The sequence below is a fragment of the Triticum dicoccoides genome, chromosome 2B (genome assembly GCF_002162155.2).
Source record: "Triticum dicoccoides isolate Atlit2015 ecotype Zavitan chromosome 2B, WEW_v2.0, whole genome shotgun sequence".
In the NCBI taxonomy this organism is placed as follows: Eukaryota; Viridiplantae; Streptophyta; class Magnoliopsida; order Poales; family Poaceae; genus Triticum; species Triticum dicoccoides.
Window position 1 is genome coordinate 122820177 of NC_041383.1, and position 11292 is coordinate 122831468.

The 11292-nt window shown below is 44.8% G+C and overlaps 1 protein-coding gene across 1 annotated transcript; it reads left to right on the forward strand.

Moving 5' to 3' along the window:
• Positions 1-5981: 5981 nt before the first annotated feature.
• LOC119367328 (zinc finger CCCH domain-containing protein 33-like) lies at positions 5982-7299 on the forward strand. The gene has a single exon (XM_037632873.1). It carries the CDS (start codon positions 6191-6193, stop codon positions 7091-7093), a length of 903 nt encoding a protein of 300 aa, XP_037488770.1. The 5' UTR covers positions 5982-6190; the 3' UTR covers positions 7094-7299.
• The last annotated feature ends 3993 nt before the right edge of the window (positions 7300-11292 follow it).

The window sequence follows — 11292 nt, forward strand, 5'->3', positions numbered from 1 at the left end:
GGTTTCTTCCCGGGAGTGACAACTTGCTTGTCTATCTTTTTGAAGTTCCCCTTCTTTTTACCCTTTCCCTTTTTCTTGAAACTAGTGGTCTTGTTAACCATCAACACTTGATGCTCCTTTTTGATTTCTACCTCTGCGGCCTTTAGCATCGCGAAGAGTTCAGGAATAGTCTTTTCCATCCCTTGCATATTGTAGTTCATCATGAAGCCTTTATAGCTTGGTGGCAGTAACTGAAGAACTCTATCAATGAAACAATCATCTGGAAGATTAACTCCCAGCTAAGTCAAGTGATTATGGTACCCAGACATTCTGAGTATGTGCTCACTAACAGAATTGTTCTCCTCCATCTTGCAGCTATAGAACTTGTTGGAGACTTCATATCTCTCAACTCAGGAATTTGCTTGAAATATTAACTTCAACTCCTGGAACATCTCATATGGTCCATGACTTCAAAACGTCTTTGAAGTCCCGATTCTAAGCCGTAAAGCATGGCACACTGAACTAACGAGTAGTCATCAACACGCGACTGCCAGACATTCACAACGTCTGCAGTTGCTGGGGCAGGTGGTACATGGAGCGGTGCATCAAGGATATAATTCTTCTGTGCGGCAATGAGGATAATTCTCAAGTTACGAACCCAGTCCGTGTAGTTGCTGCCATCATCTTTCAACATAGCTTTCTCTAGGAACACATTAAAATTCAAAGGAACGGTAGCACGGGCCATTGATCTACAACATAGATATGAAAAAAACTATTAGGACTAAGTTCATGATAAATTAAGTTCAATTAATCATATTACTTAAGAACTCCCACTTAGATAGACATCCCTCAAGTCATCTAAATGATACGTGATCCAAATCAACTAAACCATGTCCGATCATCACGTGAGATGGAGTAGTCTTCAATGGTGAACATCACTATGTTGATCATCTCTATTGTATGATTCACGTTCGACCTTTCGGTCTCTAGTGTTTCGAGGCCATATCTGTATATGCTAGGCTCATCAAGTTTAACCCAAGTATTCTGCATGTGTAAATCTGGCTTGCACCCGTTGTATTTGAACGTAGAGCCTATCACACCCGATCATCATGTGGTGCTTCAGCACGAAGAACTTTCTCAACGGTGCATACTCGGGGAGAACACTTATACCTTGAAATTTTAGTGAGGGGTCATCTTATAATGCTACCGCCGTACTAAGCAAAATAAGATGCATAAAAGATAAACATCACATGCAATCAAAATATGTGACATGATATGGCCATCATCATCTTGTGCTTTTGATCTCCATCATTGAAGCAACGTCATGATCTCCATCGTCACCGGCTTGACACCTTGATCTCCATCGTAGTGTCGTGGTTGTCTCGCCAACCATTGCTTCTACGACTATCGCTACCGCTTAGTGATAAAGTAAAGCAATTACATACAATAAAGCGACAACCATATGGCTCCTGCCAGTTGCCAATAACTTTTACAAAACATGATCATATCATACAACAATCTTTATATCACATCATGTCTTGACCATATCACATCACAACATGCCCTGCAAAAACAAGTTAGACGTCCTCTACTTTGTTTGTTGCAAGTTTTACGTGGCTGCAACGGGCTGCTAGCATGAACCATACATACATACGGCACAAAAAACCGCAACAGTGATTTATCAAGTTTGTTGTTTTAACTTTCACAAGGACCGGCCACAGTCAAATTCAATTCAACTAAAGTTGGAGAACCAGACACCCGCCAACCACCTTTATGAAAAACTAGTTACATGTCTATCAGTGGAACTGGTCTCATGAACGCGGTCATGTAAGGTTGGTCTGGGCCGCTTCATCCAACAATACCGCCGAATCAAAACAAGACATTGGTGGTAAGAAGTATAACGATCACCGCCCACAACTCTTTGTGTTCTACTCATGCATATCATCTACGCATAAACCTGGCTCAGATGCCACTGTTGGGAAACATAGAATGCAATTTCAAAAAAATTCCTACGCTCACGCAAGATCTATCAAGGAGATGCATAGCAGCGAGAGGGGAGAGTGTGTCCATGTATCCTCATAGACCGAAAGCGGAAGCATTAACTTAACGCGATTGATGTAGTCGTATGTCTTCTCGAATCAACCGATCAAGTACCAAACATACGACACCTCCGAGTTCTACACACGTTCAGCTCGATGACGTCCCTCGAACTCTTGATCCAGATGAGTGTCCATGGAGTCGATGATGTTGGAGATATGCCCTAGAGGTAATCATGTATGATGATATTTCCTATGTGTTTATGAATAAAGATAGTCCTTGGACATTATCAATGATGTGTATCAGCAAGTACGTGACTTATTTGTTGGACTATGCATTGTATGATGACTGTCCTAAAAGGTCCCTAGTCAAAAGGGCTGTGTGGACATGCAACCGACTAGACTAGCATATGACACGGTAGATGGCTCGGTCTCACTAGCCATGGAGCATTGGATGCTAACCGGTTAATATGGACTTGGAAAGGTCTGGTCGGATCCGACGTAGTCGGATCCGAGTCGAGATAAGGTCCGAGTCGGACAGACCCAACTATGAGACGCAGCGATATGTCATCTATGAGTCTCTAGTACAACATACGTTCTATGTCCTAAGACCTGAGCTGACACATGTACCCGAGATGGTGACAGACTTGCTTTGGGCCGACCAAACGCTACTCTGTGTCTGGGTAGTTACAAAGGTAGGTTTCGGGTTTGTCTAGTCCCATGCTGCGAGACATGGTCGAGCAAGATGGGATTTGCCCCTCCGACCAGGAGAGATATACTCTGGGCCCATCGTGTGATCCGACCAGGAAAAGCATGGCCATGTGACAAGGATTATGAGATAATCCGGATAGTGGTCGGCATCACTGGAACGAGAAAGAGGTCGGGCTACCACAAGGATGACAGACTCGCCTTGAGCCCGACAACATATATTATGTGGCAAAGGGAACAGAAGTGTGACACGTTGTACATGTTCGCCTAACCAGCTTCATAGTCTTCTTGGTGTTCGGCATGCCTTGCTAGAGGCCGCTACCAACCGTGCAGTTCGGAGGTGATCTAAACTGCGACCAAGCCGACTTGAACCTAAGGGGTCGCGCGCTTAAGGGAAGGGACCTACGAGGTCGGATCCGAGGACACTGGCCGGATGTGATCCGAGCTGTATTTGGATTGTGGCCGAGTACACTTGTGGGCTTTAGAGTCCGTGCGAGGCCCAAGTGTTGAGCCCGCGACGGTGGCCTAAATAATATGGAGGTGCGGCACACTCATGCGGTTGATCGCTTTGGCGCTTCAACTAGGGTTTGCATGTGTTGCGAATAGCCACCTCCACTCACCGCCGACTGTGTGATCGGACCTAGCAGTCCGCCGCACGATGTTCCTCCTGCACGCGCGGATACCGTTAGAGGCGGTGCACTTGCGCTGCTCCGGCGAACTTGTACGTGGGATCGGACGACCGACTGTTCGAGGGAGATCGGACGAGGAGGAGATGATCCACGCGGACGCGCTGCCCCAACTCTTCTTCCGCTGCACGGCACTGCACGTCTAGTGGTAACGAACTGTAATCCATCTCCCGTAGCATGTTCCTGGATGTTCTGCGTGTAGGAATTTTTAATTTGCAGTCGACACACCCTACCGTAGATCCCAACAGATGAGTTCTGTCAACAAGAGGTGTGATGACGGTGTTGGTGATGTGATCCGCGCAGGGCTTCACCTAAGCACTACGATGATACTATCGGAGGAGTAAATGATGGAGGGGGGCACCACACACGGCTAAGACCATTGTTGCGCCTTCAGGGTGCCCCCCCTTGCCCCCGTATATAAATGAGGAGAGGAGGAGGCTGGCCACCAAGGGGGCGCACCAAGGGGGGGGGGGTCCTACTAGGACTCCACTCCTAGTAGGATTCACCCCCCTTTTTTCCCTTCTCATGGAGGTGGAAAGAGGGAAGGAAAGGGAGAGGGGGAAAGAAAAGGGAGGCCGCGCCCCCTTCCCCTTGTCCAATTCGGACAACCCATGGGGGGGCTCCCCTCTCTCTCCCCTATGGCCCATGTTGGCCCATTACTTCCCCGGGGGGTTCCGGTAACCTTCCGGTACTCCGAAAAACATCTGAAACTTTCTGAAACCATTCTGGTGTCCGAATGTAACGTTCCAATATATCAATCTTTACCTCTCGACCATTTCGAGACTCCTCGTCATGTCCATGATCTCATTCGGGACTCCGAACAACCTTCGGTCACCAAAACACATAACTCATATAATACCTATCGTCATCGAACGTTAAGCGTGCAGACCCTACGGGTTCGAGAACTATGTAGACATGACCAAGACACCTCTCCGGTCAATAACCAATAGCGGAACCTGGATGCTCATATTGTTCCCACATATGCTACGAAGATCTTTATCGGTTGAACCGCAATGTCAACATAGCTATTCCCTTTCTCATTGATATATTACTTGCCCAAGATTTGATCGTCGGTATCTTCATAGCTAGTTCAATCTCGTTACCAGCAAGTCTCTTTACTCGTTCCGTAGTGCATCATCCTGCAACTAACTCATTAGTCACATTGCTTGCAAGGCTTCATATGATGTGCATTACCGAGAGGTCCCAGAGATACCTCTCCGATACTCGGAGTGACAAATCCTAATATTGATCTATGCCAACCCAACAAACACCTTCGCAGATAACTGTAGAGCATCTCTATAATCACCCAGTTACGTTGTGACGTTTGATAGCACACACCTCCGGTGTCCGGGAGTTGCATAATCTCATAGTTGGAGGAATATATATTTGACACGAAGAAAGCAGTAGCAATAAAACTGAACGATCATTATGCTAAGCTAATGGATGGGTCTTGTCCATCACATCATTCCACTAATGATGTGATCCCGTTATCAAATGACAACACATGTCTATGGTTAGGAAACTTAACCATCTTTGATTAATGAGTTAGTCAAGTAGAGGCATACTAGGGACACGATGTTTTGTCTATGTATCCACACATGTATCAAGTTTCCGGTTAATACAATTCTAGCATGAATAATAAACATTTATCATGATATAAGGAAATATAAAATAACAACTTTATTATTGCCTCTACGGCATATTTCCTTCAGTAGTACCACCAACGGCTACCAGAAGATTCTGTACATCACTTGGTACCAAATTCGAGAGTTCCATCCGATGTCATGGGTGTGAAAATCCTAAGTGCGGAAGGGGGGAGGGCCGTATTTTATGCGTGGAGTTATGACCAGCGCAAACCGACACCTATATTTGTCGTTTACGAATTGATGTAGTCGTCGTGGCCAGAATCACCAATAATACAAACAAATAGCGAGGACAGGGGACGGCAAATAGGTCTTAATTGACCGAGAGGAGAGGAGACAGTGGTGGGTTTCTACACTCGGCCTACCAAGTTTGCGCAACATGTGATTGTGCACTTTGCAACACTTGAGCTCATCTCTCGGGGGACGGCTAGGGAGTACCGTTGAACCTAGCCAAAAGATGTTATGTATGGTTTTAGACCAAATGGCTCGTGTAGGCACCCAAACACGCCCTTGCTCGAGATGGCCCACCACACCAAGGGCTACAACATCCACCATGTGCACAACCCATCTTATCACATTAGCTCCTCCCTACCACCACAAGACGAGATGGATATCCTAGTCCCTCACACAAAGTCTCCTTTCCAAGGGGAGGAAGGGACAAGAATCTAGCTTTTAGTCAGGGTGTCTTGTTGGAGACTCAATGTCCAAATACCCAGGCATCTTTCATTATCTTTACAACAAATACAAATGGGCACGAGACAAAATAGATAACTCACCCAATGCTAATCACCGCATCCCCTAGAGCTATATATACCCATGGCCGGGCAAATGCAGATGACACATCTCCATACACCGCAACAATGCATGGTTTGTAGAACCAAATAATCCCCCATCCTCATCATTCATTAACAACCATTGCCTAGAGCTTTTAGTCTAAATCATCCCATCCTCAACATTCTTTCATAGCCATGCCCTAACTGCATTTATTGTCCATAGTTTTTAGTCTAAATCATCCCCCATATCCAACATTCTTTCATAGCCATGGACTAGCTACACAAAATGTCCATGAGTTCCTAGTTTTTGATCAGTATTGTTCATCTGTTGGAGAGTTTGTTGTGTGTGATTAAGGGTGACAACCATGGAACTGGACATGTATAAAATGGTGGCACAGGCGAACGGCGAGGTCACGTACCAGCTGACCGACCCGACGACATGGGGCGCGTGGGCGCACGAGGGGCACCGGCTCTGGGCGTCCATGCCAGAAGACTTCTGGCTATACGAGTACAAGGTGCGGATGTGCCCGCAGCCGTACAGCCATGACTGGACAGCGTGCCCCTACGCGCACAAGGACGAGCGCGCACGCCGCCGCGACCCGCGCCGCTTCAACTACGTCGCCATCTCCTGCCCGGAGTACCGTGTCAATGCGCGCGCGCATGCGCAGCTCCGGCTCGCCGGCGCTGGGCTCCCGCCGCCGACCTGCGCACGCGGCCTCAGGTGCCGCTACGCGCACGGCGTCTTCGAGTTGTGGCTGCACCCATCCCGGTTCCGCACACGCAAGTGTGATGCAGGCACGCGCTGCCAGCGCCAGATCTGCTTCTTCGCACACTTCACCCGCGAGCTCAGGAGCGAGGACCGCATCGCCACCTTCGCCGCCGCTGCAGTGCGGCCTTCGACCTTCGCCATGCCGCGGACGCCGCCCCACATCCTCCAACGCGCTCCATCCACTTCGGTGACGCATCCGCAGGATGTTCCAGCTCCACAGCTGTTCGACGATGTCACCCCGCAGGCCACTCCAAACAGACTTCGCATGCTGAGCCTATACTATGCCATCACTGGGGACGATGTTTTCTCCTCCCCCATCGCCACTGCCACCGCTGCCGCCGTCGCCGCTGCTGCGACCACCATGCCGACCATGAGGGTGCCCTTAATGGCGTACGAGGAGGAAGAGGAGGACTCTAAATCCGTCCACTATGCGAACGACGAAGACTCCCTGCTGAACGACTACCCACACCGAGATCTCATCATGGACTTTATGCACTAGGTATCCGAGGTATGACAAGGAATAAATCTCTGGATGGCAGGCCGAGTCGATCCTGGAGCTAGTGTCATTGTGCGCATGACGGCTGCGACAGCGCGTGCATGCGTGTCTGTTGTGTCCGTGTTCAAGCAGTGGGTCCGGAAAGCTGTGTGCATGGTTCTTATTACATACGAGTATTTATAATTTGCATGTCGTGCATGGGCGCTAAGTGGCGGCAGTAGGTCCTCAGGAACGTCCCAATATGTGTATAGCGTACCTGGTCATAAATAAGTGTCGTCTCCATGTGGAGATATATATATCCGATGGAGATTTACAATTCTATTGCTGATTATTGTATTGTTATGTTATTGTTTTATCCGTCGGGCAAATATGTAATGTTTCCCTAAGCACTTTTTTTTGCGAGGGTTTCCCTAAGCACTTATATACAATTGTTTTGTGGAACTCAATGCCTCCTCGGTTCCTTTTAGTTTGTCTGATAACTAAGGTGTATTTTTATCTGTAGAATGAATATCATGAAGTTAGAAATGTGATTCATACGTGCCGCTTTGTCTGGTAGTGTTATGAGATAAGGAACATGTATATGTTTGAGTGTTGTTATGTTAATAGGCAAAATGCCGACATGGCAGTAACCACAATAAGTAAAGACGAAAGAAGATTTTTTGTTAGTGGATATACAGCTTGGAGCTCATTGCGGTGAAATAAATTCTCCGATCCGGTCTGAGGAAGCACCGAGAATACTTAAACAAGAAGCCTTGGCCTCATGTTGCTGCAAACCAAAACCTCTAGTATAGTACTCCCCATTATGATCTATACGCCTTTACTTTTGTTATTCGCAGATGCTTGAGACAAAGAGTATCGAGGCATGGACTCGTACGGAAATACCATTTAAAACTTGCGTTGAGATTCAGGTCTTTTTTAACGGGGTTATGGAAGCATTCTTCTTTTCTTGGTACATTTTCCTTTTGCTAATTCCAGGAGTACGACTGGATCAACTGGTCTACTTAATCGATGGGGACGCAAAATTGAGGGCATTTTTTATTAAGACAGCAAATTCTGTCTGTTACACACCAGCAAATATGCATATACTAGAGGCTATGTGTGCTTCGTTGCGCTGTTCTTCACTCGTGGGATTAATTCTTTTTTCTCTAGTAGATTATTATGGTCGGTTGTTTTATTTGGTTTTATCTACGGTGGCTTGGCTTTTAATTATTTTTCATTTGTATATCTTGTTGGGTCGTCGTTGTAGACGATATTTGTTTTGAGAGGAGACTAAAGTTGTTAGGTTTGTCGTGTGGGGTCCTTGCATGTTCCGGCATTAGTGTCAGTCATTGATGGTTGTGTGACTTGGGAGCTCTAACATCACATGGGATGGCCCATGAAGCTCCCGCTCACTCAACTCGGCTCCTTGCTCCGCTCAGTCATTTAGCTTTTATTTTCGTTCGCTTCTCTGCTAGCTCAGAAGAAAAACCAGCTATCATATAATTTTATTTCAAGAGGTTCATTAAATCAAACTAAGTTCATGTACCTTAAAAATGTTGTGGATTACAAAAAAATGATTTTTAAAAAAGTTCTTGAATTACAAAATATTCATAGATTTCAAACAATGATCACAAATTCAAAAGCTTCGTAAATTAAAAATGTTCACATAATTTCGATATGTTCGTAAAATTTTAAAAATATTCTAAAAAATTTAAACGTTCATGAATTCGAAAAAATCTTTGTAAATTCTTAAAACATTCATATCTTTCTAAATGTTCACAACTCTAAGAAATATTTATGAGCTAGCATGTGGAAAAACTAAAATAAAAGCAAAAAAAGAAAAAAAAGGAAAAAATAATAGGAAAAGGAAAAACTGGAAAAAACTATTAAAATGCTTGAAAAGCACAGAAAGCAAGCACAAAAACAAACCAGTCAATACCTTCTGAAAATAGAAAAAATCGGATGGCCCAGCAAGACAAACATTTACAAGCAAGGCCCAAAGCACCGGAAGCACCAGAAGGGCCCAAATATGAATATGGGAGCTTACTTTATACTAGAGGCCCCTAAAAAAATACTATATATTAGAGGGTGACGTATGCTTTGTTGCGCCATCCTTCACTTATGTGTTAAGCCTATTTTTCTACATGTGATATATCATGAATTTTAAAATTATTCATAAATTCGAAACAATGTTCATGAATTCTAAAAAAAAATCATAGTCTCTTTAAATATTCACATTTTTAATAAATATGAATTAGCATGTGGAAAAAATAAAATGGAAAAAAGAGAGAAGAAAACAGGGAAAAAACATGAAAGAGCAAAAACATGAAAAAAAAAACAAAGACAAAAATATTAAAAATCTTGAGAAACACATAAAAGAAAGAAAAACTAAAAAACAAACAATACCTTCTCAAAATAAAAAAAAGTCCACCCAAAGACAGACATCCCTATAGATAGGGCCCATAACGTCCCCACAACCTCTGATGCATCAGGAGGCTTCAAATACACAGAGTTAGTTCTTGAATAAATTAACAATTTTTTGACTGATTTAATCTAGAAATAAATCATGAGCATGTCAAAGACATTATTAAACTCATACTGATATCTAATCATGTAAGTACGTACTAGACATATAGCAGAAACATCTATGTAAACAATCAGTACGGCTAAAGCAGAAACAAACAGGAGTGGGATAACAAATTATACCCTCCAGCCAGCCAGGTTGTAGTGGCGGCGACAATGTCCTCAACGGCCTTGTTCTCGGCTTCGATGGACATGCATGGTTATGTCGATGGAGACGAGGACGTAGTCGATGTAGACGAAAAATGATGAGCAATCGCGTCGGAGACGCTCCCCAAAAACCCAATCACCCTTCTTTCGGTGCAGGATCGCAAAGGGCTGGGTTCCGGAGGCCTGCTCTCCCATATAGCCATGCATGTAATTACTTCCTTTAGTGATCTCGAAATGGAGTGAAAATGATTCTCGCCTATTCTCCCATAGGTGATCTTGAGTTATCGAACCCACAAAGGAAGGCCTTGTTTAAGCTAAGGTCTCAAGCAAGGTTTCATTAAAGAACAATTCCAACTTTTGACCGGATCAAACTCAAACAAGCTCATGGGAAACACCTATAATAAAAATAGGTACGAGTATGAGGTCTTAATGCTTACAACCATATATTTGTGTTGGGACCAAATATGAGCTTAATTTGTGTGCTAGAGTCACCCATCAAGATGTGCTTGTTAGGAACTGAAGTGAGGGATGTGTCCAAATTATGTATTGACTGGCACTCGTCATGCATCAAGAGTCAGTTTTCAAACCGAGGCCCCTATCCGTCTTGCGGGGTTGTCTCGATAATTAAGATTGCAATAATCAGACAAGAGCTTTGGGTGTTTAATGACTACACCTCTTGAATCCCAAAGATAGGATCCATGTTACCGTACTAAACCCTTCTGTCGCTGGTGCTCAAAATAACACTTCACAGTTTCCCTGTCCTTAGCCTCTCCGTGACTTGCTCTCCATGATCCTGGTACTTGTTGATACGTCTCCGTTGTATCTACTTTTTCAAACACTTTTGCTCTCATTTTGGACTCTAATTTGCATGATTTGAGTGACACTAACTCGGACTAACGCTGTTTTCAGCAGAACTACCATGGTGTTGTTGTTTTTTTGTGCAGAACTAAAAATTCTCGGAATTGGACGAATTTTTTTGGAGTTTTTTTTGGAATATATAAAAATACTAGAGCCAAGACCCACTAGAGGGGGGCCACCTTCTGCCCACCAGGCACCACTGCGCACCAACCCCCCTGGGCACGCCTAAGTGGCTTGTGGGGCCCACGTGGCTCCGTTGACCCTAATCTCAAGCCTATAAATTCCTATTTCCCGAGTAAAAAAGAAGAGAAGAATTTCATCGCGTTTTATGATACAGAACCGCCGCCACCCCCTGTTCTTCATCGGGAGGCCAGATCCGGAGTCCGTTTGGGGCTCCCGAGAGGGGGAATTCGTCGCCATCATCATCACCAACCCTTCTTCATCACCAATTTCATGATACTCACCACCGGGAGTGAGTAATTCCTTCATGGGTTTGCTGGACGGTGATGGGTTGGCTGAAATTTATCATGTAATCGAGTTAGTTTTGGTAGGGCTTGATCCCTAGTATCCACTATGTTTTGAGATTGATGTTGATATGACTTTGCTATGCTTAATGCTTGTCAGTAGGGCCCGAG